Genomic DNA, 16,056 nt, shown 5'->3' with positions numbered 1-16,056 from the left:
AATAGTTTCAATTGATCATTTCTTATTTTATATCTAAAATCTGAATCAGCATAGTAACTAGTAACTTTAATCATCAAATACATTTAGCAGATAAAAAAACATTATTGGGCGTATGCGCTAGACAAGAAATGCTCTTTGGTTTGAATGAGCACCGTCTTTGCATCTGGTGCCTAGTTCTTATGTAAATCTATGGTGAATACAGACAGAGAGGGAGAGGCTGCAGCAGAGCTGAGGTAGTGCGTGAATTAATTCTTATCGACAATAAGACAAATTGAACGTCAATACAAAAAATTGCCAAAATGCGGATATGGGACCAGGTGATCGGTAAACCGGTAGTCAGAAGTTGAATTTAAAATGCAAACGCTTAAATTGAAAGCATTTGTAAAAATGGCATTGAAAATTGTCATGGAGCAAGACAAGGAAAACATGAAATGTGTAATAGTTAAGTCTAAATGGAAATGTTAAAATTGAGCACATTTCTACACTTTGAATGGACATAGTCCAGCCATATTCAAATTTTGAACTAGTCTTGTTTTATTTCTTTTTTTAAATGTATTAGCATTGTGATAAAACTACCTTAACAATGATCCACATTACTTCAGATATACAGTATAATCTAAAATGACCTTTGCTCATACTCGAGATATACGGTATTTAATATGACCTGTAGAAACAGACTGATAACTGATTACTTCACTCAGTCTGTTACTTTGCGACCAAGATTTACAGGTATATAGAAGAACTAGATACCAGATGCAAAGATGGAGCCCATTCAATGGGAATTGCTTGCCTAGCACATACGCCAGAAATGTTTTCTAGCTTCCGGTTGTACTTCCTGGTTATGCGGCCCATTGAATATAAACAGTACACCCTTAGACTTTGAATTAAAATATCATGTTCTTTATATTGCTTTTGTCAGCTTGAGGCAAGTTTACAATCATAAAACGCTTAATTGATTAATTTAACCCATAATTGACCTTGTATGCAATTGGAGGTCTCCTGTCAACAGTTCTACAGAGGTCTCTTTTACAACGGTGCTCTGTGTAGCATTCTGAATGGCTGAATGATAATCCGGCTCTCTGACTGAAGGTTCACAAAGCCAGGTGCTAGGTAATACAAAAATAATGGGAAACAGATTACTTAGGTAGTTTCCACTATGGAGAAAATGCAAAATTGGAAAAAGGCTGCTCTGCAGTTTCAGCACTTCACCACACTTCGCAATCTCAAAGGTTCAAAATCCAAACTCTAGATTTCCAATCGCTTTAATGTCCCATTAAACATCATTGATGTTAAACAAAGTTAAACAATGTTTAATGGGACATTAAACGTCATCGCCACAAACACAGAGGTCTACTCACTAGTCCCTTTTCACAGATTGAGATGAGTTTCAGACTATTCTAATTTCACAACTTGTAGATTAATTTCAGTGTTTCCCACAGGATTTTATGAGACTATGGTGGGTAGACCACAGAGGCATGCATCCACGGAAGAACATTTTGCACATATTATAAGACAAATAAATCAATCTGGTGCACTTTGAGAGGAAAATTAAGAGGCTTTATCATAATTTATAAAATATGAAGTGTATCAAATATAAAATGTATAAAAATAACATAAAACACTTACAGCTACTGAAATGTGTACAGTATAGTGCAGGAGGAAGCTTAGAGGTGATGATGTTAAGATTATGTGACCGCTATGTTTATAGACTAACTTTAGCTTTTTACATCTGGTGCTTGTATTTACACATCAAAATCACAAAAGTGGTGTTCATCTCTGAAGATTATCTTGCTGAGCAAATTCTTTTTTTGTTGAGGTAACAATGCATCTTGGTTAGCCTATGAAAAAAGATAAAATAAAAAAATAATTGAAAACATCTAGGCAACCATCCATCCGTCATCCATTGTCAACCGCTTATCCAAAATTGAGTCTCGGGGGCAGCAGCTTCAGTAGCGAGCCCCAGACTTCCCCGACTGGGGAATCCCCAGGCGCTCCCAGGCCAGAGAAGAGATATAATCCCTCCATCTGGTCCTGGGTCTACCCCTAGGTCTCCCCCCAGTTGGACGTGCCAGGAACACCTCCCTAGGAAGGCACCCTGGTGGCATCCTCGTCAGATGCCCGAACCACCTCAACTGGTTCCTTTCCACGCAGAGGAGCAGCAGCTCTACTCCAAGTCCCTCCCGAATGGCTGAGCTTCTCACCTTATCTCTGAGGGAGACCCCCAGCCACCCTCAAAGAAAACCCATTTTGACCACTTGTACCCGCGATCTCATTCTTTCGGTCATGACCCATCGCGCATGACCATAGGTGAGGGTAGGGACGAAGATTGACCAGTAGATCGAGCTTTGCCTTCTGGCTCAGCTCCCTTTTCGTCACAACCGTGTGGTGAAGCGCATGCAACACCGCACCCGCTGCTCCGACTCTCCGGTCAATCTCACGCCCCATCATCCCCTCACTCGCGAACAATACCCTGAGGTACTTGAACTCCTTCACTTGGGGCAAGGACACATTCCCCACCTGAAGTAGGCAATCCACCAGTTTCCTACTGAGAACCATGGCCTCAGATATAGAGGTGCTGTTCCTCATCCCTGCCGCTTCACACTCAGCTGCGAACTGGTCCAGTGAGTGCTTTAGATCTACAGCCGATGATGCCATCAAGACCACATCATCTGCAAAAAGCAGTGATGCGATCTTCAGGTTACTGACCTGTAACCCCTCCACACCACGACTGCGCCTCGAAATCCTGTCCATGTATATCACAAACAGGATTGGGGACAAGGCACAGCCCTGGTGGAGGCCAACACCCACTTGGAACAAGTCCGACTTACTTCCGAGTATACACATGCAGCTCTCACTTTAAGAATATAGGGATTGGATGGCCCTGAGAAGGGACCCCCTCACGCCATACTCCCGCAGCACCTCCCACAGAACATCCCAGGGGACCCGGTCGTACGCCTTCTCCAGATCCACAAAACACATGTGGACTGGGAGATTGTACTCCCAGGCCCCCTCCAAGACCCCTGCCAGAGTAAAGAGCTGGTCCGTTGTTCCATGACCAGGACAGAATCCGCATTGTTCCTCTTCAATCTGAGGTTCGACAATCGGCTGGACCCTCCTTTCCAGCACCTTGGAGTAGACTTTCCCAGGCAGGCTGAGTAGTGTGATACCTCTGTAATTGGAACACACCCTCTGGTCCCCCTTCTTAAAGAGAGGGACCACCACACCTGATTGCCACTCCTTCGGTACCGACCCCGACTCCCATGCAATGTTGAAGAGGCGTGTCATACAAGACAATCCCTCAACACCCAGAGCCTTCAGCATTTCTGGTGGTATCTCATCGATCCCTGGGGCTTTGCCACTGTGGAGTTGTTTGACTACCACAGTGACTTCACCCAGGGAAATTGGCGATGATACCCCATCATCCTCCAGCTCTGTCTCCATTACCGAGGGTGACTGAGTGGGATTCAGGAGGTAACCAAAGTACTCTTTCCACCGCCCTATGACCTCCTCAGTCAAAGTCAACAAGGTCCCATCCTTGCTGTACACAGCTTGGATGGTTCCCCGTTTCCCCCTCCTGAGGTGGCGGACAGTTTTCCAAAAGCGCTTTGGCACCGGCCGAAAGTCCTTCTCCATGGCCTCACTGAACTCCTCCCACACCCGCTGCTTTGCCTCTACCACAGCTGCCTCAGGAGTCCCTCGGGACAACATGTCCCTAAAGGACTCCTTCTTTAGTCAGACGGCTTCCCTGACCGCTGGTGTACATCACGGTGTCCGAGAGTTGCTGCCCCTTGAGGCACCTAAGACCCTATGGCCACAGGACACAGCTGCAGCTTCAACAATGGAAGCTTTGAACATTGTCCGTTCAGGTTCGATATCCCCAGCCTCCACAGGGATGCTAGAGAAGCTCTTTCGGAGGTGGGAGTTGAAGGCTTCTCGGACAGGGGCCTCCCCCAGACGTTCCCAGCTTACCCGCACTGCTTGTTTGGGCTTACCGGGTCTGTCCAGAGATTTCCCCTGCCACCGAACCCAACTCACCACCAGGTGGTGATCAGTTGACAGCTCTGCCCCTCTCTTCACCCGAGTGTCCAAAACACACGGTCGAAGATCAGATGATACGATCACAAAATCGATCATTGACCTTCGACCTAGGGTGCTCTGGTACCACGTACACTTATGAGCATCCTTGTGTTCGAACATGGTGTTCATTATAGACCGTGACTAGCACAGAAGTCTAATAATAGAACACCACTCGGGTTCAGATCGGGGAGGCCGTTCCTCTCAATCACGCCCCTCCAGGTGTCTCCGTCATTGCCGACGTGCGCGTTGAAGTCCCCCATTTACACCACGGAGTCCCCCACTGGGGACCCTTGCAGGGCCCCAGCCAGGACCTCCAAGAAGGCTGCATACTCTAAACTGCTGTTCGGTGCATATGCACAGACAACAGTCAGAGTTTTCCCCCAAGCCCTTAGGCGTAGGGAGGCGACCCTCTCGTCCACCGGGGTAAACTCCAACACGGCAGCGCTCAGCCGGGGACTTGTGAGTATCCCCACACCCGCCTGGCGCCTCACACCTTTAGCAACTCCGGAGAAGAATAGTGTTCCAGCCCCTATCCAGGAATTTAGATCCAGAGCCAATGCTGTGCGTGAAGGCAAGCCCATCCCGATCCAACCGGTAACGCTCAACCTCCCGCACCAGCTCCGGCTCCTTCCCCACAAGTGAGTTGACATTCCACGTCCCCAGAGTCAGCCTCTGCCACCCAGGTCTGGGTCGTCGAGGCCCGTCACCACCACTGCCACCCATGTGGCAGTGCACCCGACCCCAGCGGTTTCTCCTGTGGATGGTGGGTCCACGGGATGGGGGAGGGAGAAGTGCCACGTTGCTCTTTCAGGCTGTGCCCGGCCGGGCCCCATGGCAGACCTGGCCACCAGGCGCTCGCTCACGGGACCTCCGTCCGGGCCTGGCTCCAGACATTGGCCCCGGGCTTCCTCCAGGCAAAGTCTCTTGCCTCACACCTCTAGGCAACCAAGTATTGTGAAAGTATCAAATCCGGGAATCAGGAGATAAGCATATCCTCCCAGCCTTATTATACTGTATCTGTGAGTTTATTGTCATATCACAAGTGTAAGCACTGAGTAAAAATACAAACAAAAGGAAAAGCAATCACTGGCAGGAAATGAGAAAATTCTCAATAATTAATAATCCAATTTCACTCAAAGTGAATAAAGCATTGAAGTTGTGCTTCTGAAAAGTTATACGTTGTGTAAAAATTAAGTTATAATGATTAAAGGTGTGAAGTGTTTGTGACGCCACCAGAAACACACTGAGACATTCTTCTTACCATGCATACATGACAGCATCATTAAAATTAAAAGATGTTTCTCCTTAAATAATTGGAATTTACAAACCAAAATAATTGTGCTGCCCTACATCCAACAATGCTACAACTAATGAAACACATAGAAAACTAAAAAAAAAAAAAAATCCCTAACCCTAAGTCCTGCGACAGACATAAGGGCAAAAGTTTAGAAAAATGCTCTATAAATCCCAAATACTTCAAATAGTAAAACTGCACAAAAGTGAATACACAGACATCTAGCGAAAGAGTGTCACAAAAGAAAAGGAAAAGAAAAAACACCCTGAGAAATACTAACAAAAATACATAGCAACATGTACTGAACGTCTTATGTTTTAAGTCCCCACATTAAAAGGATTTACGATTCAATACACACACATAAAAACACAGTACCAAGGAGAACAAAGCAACAAAAGCAGCTACTGGGAATGATGTTTCATGTCTGTAGCACGCATGACTGTGTGCTATTGCTCATGTATGTATATTCTCCTTCAGGGACACCATGCTGCTCAGCTAGATTTTCATTTAAAGAGATTAGTAGGCCATCCTCCCATTAATCCCTACAATCAATCATGCATCATGACTTGGCCTGCAGCATTTCACAGACTGTCTTTACCTCTTCATTCTGAGTTCCTGTCTCTGATTCTCTCTATATTGATCGTATCTTTCTCACTGTCTGGCTCTCTCTGAGTCTCAATGGTTCTCTCACTTTACTCTCCATCACTCCCACTCTGCTATTCATCACATACATCCCATATTTCACTCATTTCTGAACCTCTCTCACTTTCTCGGGGAGACTTATTTTCTCTCTCATTATGTCATTGTTCCCTGCTTGACTCTTTTCTTGATAGTTTCCCTCTCTTTTTTGATTGTATCTCTTCAGTAACTCTCACCTAGAGTATTCAACGTATAAATGGATTTGTAGATTGAAGTAAAGGGTGTAGAAGGCTGTATGTTAAAAACGTTTAGGATGAAAGGTTATTTGGTGACTTTAAAGTGCAAATGGTTGTTTGTCTCTTTGTCAGCCCTGTGATAGTCTGACCACATGCCCAGGTTGTGCCCCGCCTCTATCCTAATGACAGCTGTGATTGGCTCCAGCCCTCTGCAAACCTGTGAAGATAAGCAGTTATAAATAATCATTTGATGGATGTAGGTTAAAGTTAGCAACATTGTAGAAACACATGTCACTGCTGAAGGGCAGTGTTGTTTATTAGACATGAAGACTGCTTAATGGATATAGACAGCCACTTTTCCAACAATTTAATATTTTAAGCTCTGTATCAGGCTGTATTTTGGATTTAAAACATTAACTGCTGACAGGAGGAGCAGAGAAGCAGGGGTAAGTGTAAGAGTAGTATCAATATGTTCTCACTCCAAGCCTGTTAATTATTGCAGCTTGGTCCTGAACCTTCAGCTTGCAACTATGATGCTCTTCATATCCCTTTCTAAGATAAAATTTGCTGACAAATGTTTGACATGTTATGACTTCTAGAGTGTTATCAGCATTGTGAAACAGTCATGGTTTGGTTGGATCTGGGCACAAAAGCAGTTGGTTAGGAAACATCCTGCCTTTTGTTAAAATAACTACGTTCAGTCACATTACTTGACTTCTCTCACTCTTTATACTACTTCACTAGAGGTGTGCTTTCAATAAAAAACACTAGAGGGGTGACTGCAGTGTAGAAACGTAGTGTTATGTTTTGGTTTATTGTTTGGACCCAGAATACAGAGACTGGAGGTAGAGAATCAGTCCAAGGAGGTTTATTTAACAGACAGTAGTAAGCAATAAGTAAGGAGGGCAGGCTGGCTGGTTGGTGTGGACTAGAGGCAATGGAGAGAAGTTCCAGGTGGGCCAGAGACGCTGAGAGCCGAGTAGAGAGACGCTGGAGAATCTGATCATGGAGGAGGAAAAAACATAAGTATGAGCTCTGGTTCAGTCTCAGGAAAAAAACTGTAGCAAAAACACTAGAAAACATAGTAACACATTTAACTGAAATAATGTAGCCATATGTCAATGACATCTATGCATAGTGCTGCAGAGATATCTACGAAGTTAGCATGCTAACCAGATAGCCCAAAATCACTTTTTTTTATCTCAAGAGGCGACACTTCCCCCGGTCGGCAGGGCTCCCAGTCTGGATAGTATTAGCAAACAGGAGCACCCAGGTGCTCAGCTAATGGAGCTAACTAGCTATTGGCAGCTACAATTGACAGTGTGTAGACCTAATTTTAACTCAGAGGATCATATATGAACAGTAAGAGTTGTATATGTATCCTTGAATATAGTGTGTCTCCCAGTTAACTGCCTAATTACTATGTTAGGTCATCTAATAATACAACAATAACACAATTGTTTATAATTTATATTCTAAAGAAGTCCATCTTTTACTTAAATATCCATGGTTTTCGAGGAGTCAAGTAAGCTTAATTTAACATGAGCCGAACAGTTTACACTGTCTTTGCTTGAAGAAGAAATACACTGCAATTTTACCATGATAAATGAGATGAATAAAAGCTTTGGCTTCTCCTGTCTACTGCTACATGGTCAGACTAATGGGCTGTGGCTCTTTACAAGAGCACTGCTGACAGCACACACTGTGTTTTACTGCAGCTCATAGAAGGCATTCAGGGGGAAGTTTGGAGTGTCACATTTACATAGAAACAAGATATTTTCATACTGCCAAAGAGAACAAATTGTGGCTTAGTTTCCATTTCAGATTCTAATCAGAGGCAAGTGCATCAGCAGAGACAGAAACATTATTTTTAGTGTCTGGGCTTACTATGATTTAATGTGCTTGGGAGGACTTTTGCTTGTATTTAATACCAGGGCCAGAGACACAGTTAAAAATTAAAGTGGATTTTAATGTAAGCAATAATTTCATGTCAAGAAATGAAAATACCGCCCGTTTCTGGATCGGGGAAAAGCCATGGACTATGCGAAATGGCACATCATCAAGACAGGAAAAAAGGGGAAATGATTGAAATGCTCTGTATCTTACCGGAGGATGCATCAGCTATAAATCTGATAATTGGTATATTTCCACTGTTTATTTTCTAGTTAATGACTTTGGAGCCAGTGAAGCTCTGTCAGGCATTCACTACATGGCCAAAATGGAAATAGAGTATCCTTCTGCACTGGTCAGTATTTGACTTTGAGTCGTTTTTGTTTTGTTTTTCTTTAAAAAAAAAAAATAAGAAAATAAGAAAAAACTATACTGATAGATACTTTTAGGTTAGAATTATATAATGGATAGCACTTCTGTCTCATTCTCAGTTCTGGAAGGATAGCCTATTTTGTTTGTTCAAGAATAGTTCTTCATTCTTGTTGTTACTGGCTTTTCCGTGTCCTTGATGAAGCTCAGCCTCTGTTAAAGGCTATTGAATATGTGGGACACGGGTTCGGTGGGAGCCCCATATATGTGGGCTTGGAGTAAACCAAACAAGCACTTGATGTGTGGATACACATGTAAGGGTCTCTACAGTCACCATGTTACAGAGTTTGGTTTGGGCCAGACTGTTTATGTTTTTGGTATAAGTGTGTTTTTTTATTTATTCATTTTTTTTTTTTGTTCTCTTTTTGTTTTCTCATATATGTGTTTTTCAGCGCCACAGTTACACTCTGCACTCAGTTAATGCCTGATTGGTACTAATCACTCTAATCTATTTAAGGGCTGTTAAGTCAGCATTGTGAGCTGGAATGTCAAATCTCTTAACCACCCAGTGAAACGGAGAAAAGTCTTAACCCATTTACAACAACTCAAGACTGATGTTGCATTTCTACAACAAACCCATCTGTGTAATTATGATCACCTTAGAATAAAAAAAGTGGCTGGGTAGGCCAAACTCTAAAGCAAGGGAGCCTGCTATCCTAATTAAAAAAAAACTTTACCATTTATAACAACTAGTGTAGGTTCAGACCCAGCAGAATGATATATAATTGTAGTAGGACAAGTGTATGGGTTCCCATTAATTCTTACAAATATTTATGCTCCCAACTGGGACGACCGGGATTTTTTCAGTAACATTTTCTCAAGGCTGCCAAATATGACAACGCATTATCTCATTCTCGGAGGGGATCTAAACTGTGTCCTGTCGCCCACCCTAGATCATAGCTCCCAAAAAGGAATCCCTGTCTCTAATTCAGCATGTACAATACGATGTTTCTTAAACAGATATGGATTTGCAGACGTCTGGCATTTCCATAACCTTATGCCACGTAGATACTCGTTTTTCTCTTCGGTATAAAAGATGCCTCGATAAAATTATTTTGGATAAAAAGTTTCTCCCCTTAGTAACAGATTGCAACTATAAGGCCATGGTGATATTGGATCATTCCCCTGTTGTTGTTTCAATACCTATTCCCAATGTATGCTCAAATTACCGACAGTGGAGATTTAACCCTGTCAAATTTATAGAAGCTGAAATTGAATTATTTCTTAGCATTAATCAGACTCCAGGGATGTATGGGAATCTTTGAAAGCATACTTGAGGGGACAAATCATTTTGTTCTGCGCAAAAGAGAAGAGAGCTACAACAGAGTGCTTCACTTAACTAACAAATGAGATTCAAAAACTGGATGCATTATACAGCCTCTCACCCACATCTGCAATGTACAAACACAGCTTAATACTGGAAACAGAGTATAATCCTATATCTACTAGGCAAGCAGAGTACCTTATATCAAAATCAAGAATATATGCCCATGAACATAGGGAAAAAAACAAGCAAGCTCTTAGCACACCAGCTACGACGACATACTGCCTATCAAGCCATCCCTGAAATCCATAATTATCAAGGGGTTGAATGTACTGTGATACCTTAGAAAAAAATATAAGTTTTTTTATTATTATTATTATTCTATCAGACACTTTATAGTTCCTCTTCATCTAATAGCACCGCAAATATATAGAACTTTTTTCAAAATACTAATATCCCTAGACTTGTACCAGATGCAGTGGCTAGTCTTGAGGGGCCAATTTCCACTGCAGAAATTGTGATTGATATAAAAAACATGCAATCTGGAAAATCACCCGGTGCAGATGGATATACTTCAGATTTCTACAAATGTCGGTCTCCTCTACTCAGTCCTCTACTAATGTCAGTTTTTGAGGAGTCTTATACACCACAGTCTCTACCTTCGACAATATGACAAGCGGTAATCTCTTTGATCCTTAAGAAAGATAAAGACCATCTTGATTGTAGTTCATATCACCCAATTTTACTGCTACATACGGATACAAAAATTCTTGCTAAAGGTCTGGCCCGCTGTTTGGAGAAGATTCTGCCATCCATCATTTCACCTGATCAAACAGGCTTTATTAAGAATTGATATTCCTTTTCAACATCCTACATCTGCTGAATATAATAGCCAATAGCCAATCCACAATTGATGCCTCAGAGATGATAATTTCACAGAAAAAGTGTTGATCAGGTGAAATGGGATTTTCTTTTTTACATGCTTAAAAAATTTGGTTTTGGACCTAATTTTGTATCATGGGTGCTCTACTCTTCCCCTGAGGCTGCAGTACGCACTTACAGCAACTTCTCTCCTTTTTTTTTAACTCAAACGAGGCATGGGGTAGGGGTACCCTTTGTCACCCCTCCTCTTTGCATTGGCAATTAAGCCATTGGCTATTGCCCTAATGCAATGTGTCGACATCAAAGGTATTCGTTGGGGGGGCTTAGACCATAAAGTTTTGCGTTATCCTGATGACATGTTATTCTTGATATCAGACCCTTAATGTAGCTTTCCGAAACATCTGGATCTACTTACAACATTTGGGAAAAAACTTTCTATTCCTACCTTTACTCCTTTTAAAATAAAGCACAAAAAATTCAAATATTTAGGTATCTGGATCACATGAAATCATAACGACCTATATAAAGCCAATTATTTACTCTTGCTCGCTAAATTAAAGAAAGACTTTGAAAGGTGGGATTTGTTGCCTCTTTCGCTTGGTGGAAGAATAAATTCTGTTGAAATGTCTCCCAATTTTTCTAACCAAATCTTTTTTTAATAATCTAAAGTGCCAAATATCCCCTTTTATTTGGAACAAGAAGCAACCCCGAATTAAACACAATATCCAACAAAGACTTCGAAGAATAGGTGATGTATGGCACTCCCACACTTTTTATTTTATTATTGGGCTGTTAACATTAAACAATGCTATACTGGGCAAAGAGAGATGATACCAAACTGCCATTGGTAGGCAATGGCAGTGTGGTATCAGTGGTATCTCTGCTTTGTGCTAAATTACCACTGTTACGACCTTCTTCCAGTTTCACCCTGAATCTACTTGTGATACATTCACTGAAAATATAGTACCAGTTTAGATGCCACTTTGCACTCACAGAGCTTTCACTTGTAGCATTGCCCCAAGGACATTGTATGTTTACTCCATCTATTATGGATGGGGCATTCAGCATGTGGTTAGAACATGGAATAAGGTCTATGCATGATCTTTTCTGTGGTAATGTGTTTAGCACTTTTGAACAGTTAGTACAAATGAGTTTCCTAGAGCTAACTTTGATAGATAGATCTGCAGCTTCAAAACTTTATTGCCTGTAATGTTGACCTCTTCCCATCATGTCCATAACCATCCCTAGTGGATGATCTTTTTAATTGTAAACCAGATGCGAAGCATTCTGTAAGTTAAATATATGAGATGTTGAGTACACAGATGTTCCTCAAACTGCACCAGTGAACATCCAGGGTTTGGACATTGAGATCGTGGAGGAGTACAAATACCTGGGTGTTCACATAAACAACAAACTGGACTGGACACACAACACAGATCTCCTGTACAAGAAGGGCCAAAGTCGTCTCCATCTGCTGAGGAGATTGAGGTCCTTTGGAGTGTGCAGGTCACTGTTAAAAACGTTTTATGACTCTGTGGTAGCATCAGCTATTTTCTACGCTATTTTGGTCTGCTGGGGCTGTGGAAGCTCAGAGAGGGACAGGAAGAGACTCAGCAAGCTGGTCAAGAGGGCCAGCTCAGTCTTGGACTGTCCTCTGGACTCCATCGAGGAGGTGGGTGAGAGGAGGATGTTAGCCAAGCTGACATTAATCATGGACAACCCCTCTCACTCCCTACATGAGACTGTGGGGGCTTTAAGCAGCTCCTTCAGCAACAGACTGCTTCACCCACGGTGTAAAAAGGAACGCTACCGCAGGTCGTTCATTCCAACTGCTGTAAGACTGTTCAACACCAGTAACTCTTAATGTAGCACAATAAGCACCTGCTTCACTTGCACTATTTTACATTTCTACCTCCGCCATCTTGTGCAATCATCCTGTGCAATAATACAATTTGTTTTTTTGTATATATTCATACCAATACACTGAGTCTGTTTATTCTTAAACACTGTATTTAATTTCGACACTTTATTTACATGTATATAATGCATATTTCGCTTTCTGTATATACAATGCACATAACACATTGTCCGTTCTATATTTATTTGATCTTAAATTATTTTATTTGATCTTTTCTCTCTTATGCAAATCTTTTTTTAGTATTTCTTTAGTATTGTACTTTTTGTATGTCTGTATGTCTGTCCACCTTGCTACCATGACAAGTAAATTTCCCTGACGTGGGATAAAATAAAAAGTCAAAAGTTGGCAACACTGGTGTCACTCAAGAATAAGTGGGAGAAAGATCTAGGAGAACAAATCTCAGAAGAATGTTGGGGAAAAATAATAGGCTGAATCTGTTCCACCTTTATCTGTCTTAAACACTCGATAATTGAATGTAAAATTGTACAATGCCTTCATTTGTCTAAAGCAAAACTGTGCAAGTTTAAAGCAGATCTTGACCCTACATGTGATCGAAAGTATGTAAGACTCCACTGAAACCATCCCCTTTCATTGCTTTTTTTGGTGTGACACTGAGAAATGTCATACTCCTTTAGGAAGAAGAATGATATTACAAAAATGGACAGGAGCATTACCACATGTATATAGACACTGGGTGGGAGAGGCCATGTACTATATTCAACTAGAAAAGATTTGATACATTAGAATCAGAATCAGAATCAGAAAAACTTTATTGTCCCCTGCAAAAAGCAGTGGAAATTCATCTTTGACGTGTTCACAGATGTGCATAGAAAAAAATAAACACAAGTTAAAAACACAGTTAACATAAAAACAGCAACACAATAAAATAAAATAAATACAGTGCAATACGTACAATACAGAATGAGGACATTAAAAAGGATTTTATAGTGCATTGTTGATGATGTTGATGGCGGATGGGATGAATGATTTTTTCACTAAGTTTGTCCTAGCTAGTGGGACCCTTTAGCGACGGCCTGAAGGAAGGAGTTGGAATGAGTTGTGGAGTGGATGTGAAGGGTCATGTATGATGGAGGTGGCTTTGCGTCTGACTGCTGTGTGTGGAGGTCTGAGAGGGAGGACTGTGTGGTGCATGTTATTTTACTTGCGTGTTTGATGATGCGTGACAGTTTGGATTTGTCTCTGACGGAAAGAAAGGTGTACCTGGATGAGATGTTGTAAGTGAGGACTGACTCGATGAGTGATCTGTAATCAACTGTTAGAATGTCTTTGCTCACATTAAAACTCCTCAGTTTCCTCAGCAAGAAGAGACGTTGTTGTGCCTTTTTGTAGGTGTGTTCAGTGTGGACAGAGAAGGACAGTGTTCTGTCCACCTCAATGCCCAGATACCTGAACGCCTCCACCTGCTCCACCTCCTGCCCTTTGATCTTCAGTGGCTGCAGTAGTGGGTGGGCGGAGTCACCAGGTGTCACTCTCCTGCAGCAGCACAGCTCCTCGGTCTTAGAGATGTTAAGCTCTAAGAAGCTCTCCTCAATGAGAGTGATGAGTGAGTCCAGTGAGTGATATGCTGTAAGGCTGTTAGAGTCTGTCAGGTGAGCCACCAAGGCCATGTCATCGGCGTGGGGGGTCAATTCAAAAATTCTCTGCTTTCCCGAACTACCTTGAAAATGTGAATGTAGGGCGCTGTTTGGCTCAGTTGGTAAAGCGGGCGTCCCATGTACAGAGGCTTTGTCCTCGCTGCAGGTTCGACCTGGGTTCGACTCCCGGCCTGCTGCCCTTTGCTGCGTGTCACTCCCCCTCTCTCTCACCCTGTTTCCTGTCACCTCTTCAGCTATTCTGTCAATAAAGCCATGAAAGGCCAAAAAAATCCTTTAAAAAGAAAATATGAATGTTGATGAAATTGACTTTTAGTGTGTATGTATATGTTTTGTATATCTGTATTAATTTTGATGTGTTTATGTATCTATTTTATCTATATTTATATTTTGATTTATTTATATTTTTCTGTCTTTTCTTCATTTTGTTTAGTCTGGATACTGTGATTAGATGTTGCTGATGTGGGTTAGGGAGGGGGATGGAGGAATGAAAAAAAGGGAGGGGGGGGATTGTATAATGAATATGTATATGTACATTTTTTTCGCAACACATTAATAAAAAAGACCTTGTTTGAAAAAAAAAAATGCCACATGAGGCCCTGCCTCCTATTTTTTGTTCAAGCTACCACTATATTAACTAGAAAAAACTTGCTTAGCCATGAATTAAATTGTGTTTTTCTACGGTTGTCAGTGCTGTGGCTGATCACTATCTGATAGCTTACTCTTGGTTCCCTTCTCTGTGCAGGAACATCTGTTTTCCAGGTGACAGCCTCAGATGCAGATGACCCAACCTATGGAAACAGTGCCAAGATAGTTTACAGCATCCTGGAAGGGCAGCCCTACTTCTCTGTTGACCCCAAAACAGGTAAAAAAAAAAAAAAAGAACTGCCTCTGTGTTCACTGAAAGGAAAATTTACCCAGGAAAAGTTCAATCAGAAAGGTAGCTAGGGGTCACCTGGCACAGGCAGTGCTCTAAAGCAGTGTCGAAGCCAAGGAAAGCACTGAGGTTTTGACTTTGTTGTCTGAATCCATTTAGTGTTTAAGGAAACTGTTTAAAATTTAATGATGCAGGTGGTGAGTTTTCTGTGAGATGCTTTCAGCAGTGGAGCCCAATCTTTTATGAGATGAGTGTCACAGGTGGGGGAGGCCCTTCAAACAACAGCCTCCATCTGCTCCACTATTTTTGTTGAAAGAGCATGTGCACTGCAGGTTGCTTACTTGGTATATTCAATCATTTTCAGGAACCATCACTGGTATTTTTTTTCTTGTACAAAGCCTGATTTTAGGATCTAAGGAATATACTACTTTTGTCTAAATAAAAGCATTGGCCACAAGTTTTATTTCTGTAATTTTTTTCAGCAATGAGATGGTTGTGCAGTTACATATGATAGTCTCATGTCTTCATAAATTCTGTTTCAACAACAACTTAGTGGTGACCTTGGGTTCAAGGAGCATTAACCACAATGTCTCTGGTCCACTGCTCTTGAATAGAAATTTGCAGTATTAAAGCAACACAGCCTCCAGTTGGCAGTGGGAGCATTGAGCACAATTTATGTTTTGCACCCTACTTTGACTTTTTTGGTTATATATAGCTCGGATATTATTTTTTATTTTAGTTTTTTTTTGTTTTACTGTGTGTAATAACTTATACTCATCCATGTTTATTTGTCTCAAGTATAATTATATGCCAGACAGTCTAACATGACTGCAGTTTTCAGCATAATGGGATCTTGCTTAGTACATTTTTCAATTCAAAATGAAATCTGCTACTCTTTCCTACCTCTTTCCCAATCATAATATTGATGAATAGACTT

The 16,056-nt window shown here is 41.6% G+C and overlaps 1 protein-coding gene across 3 annotated transcripts in view; it reads left to right on the top strand.

Moving 5' to 3' along the window:
- Positions 1 to 16,056, top strand: part of LOC115572498 (cadherin-18-like) — a 221,630-nt gene that overhangs the window by 95,496 nt on the left and 110,078 nt on the right. For all 3 annotated transcript variants that reach the window (XM_030402641.1, XM_030402642.1, XM_030402643.1), the window contains exon 4: positions 14,988 to 15,107. In XM_030402641.1, coding sequence (XP_030258501.1) covers positions 14,988 to 15,107 — 120 coding nt within the window. The remainder of the gene's footprint in view (positions 1 to 14,987; positions 15,108 to 16,056) is intronic.

The sequence above is a fragment of the Sparus aurata genome, chromosome 21, assembly GCF_900880675.1.
Source record: "Sparus aurata chromosome 21, fSpaAur1.1, whole genome shotgun sequence".
NCBI classification, from domain to species: domain Eukaryota; kingdom Metazoa; phylum Chordata; class Actinopteri; order Spariformes; family Sparidae; genus Sparus; species Sparus aurata.
Note: the sequence above shows the minus strand (reverse complement) of the source record. Positions and strands in the feature narration are given on the sequence as shown.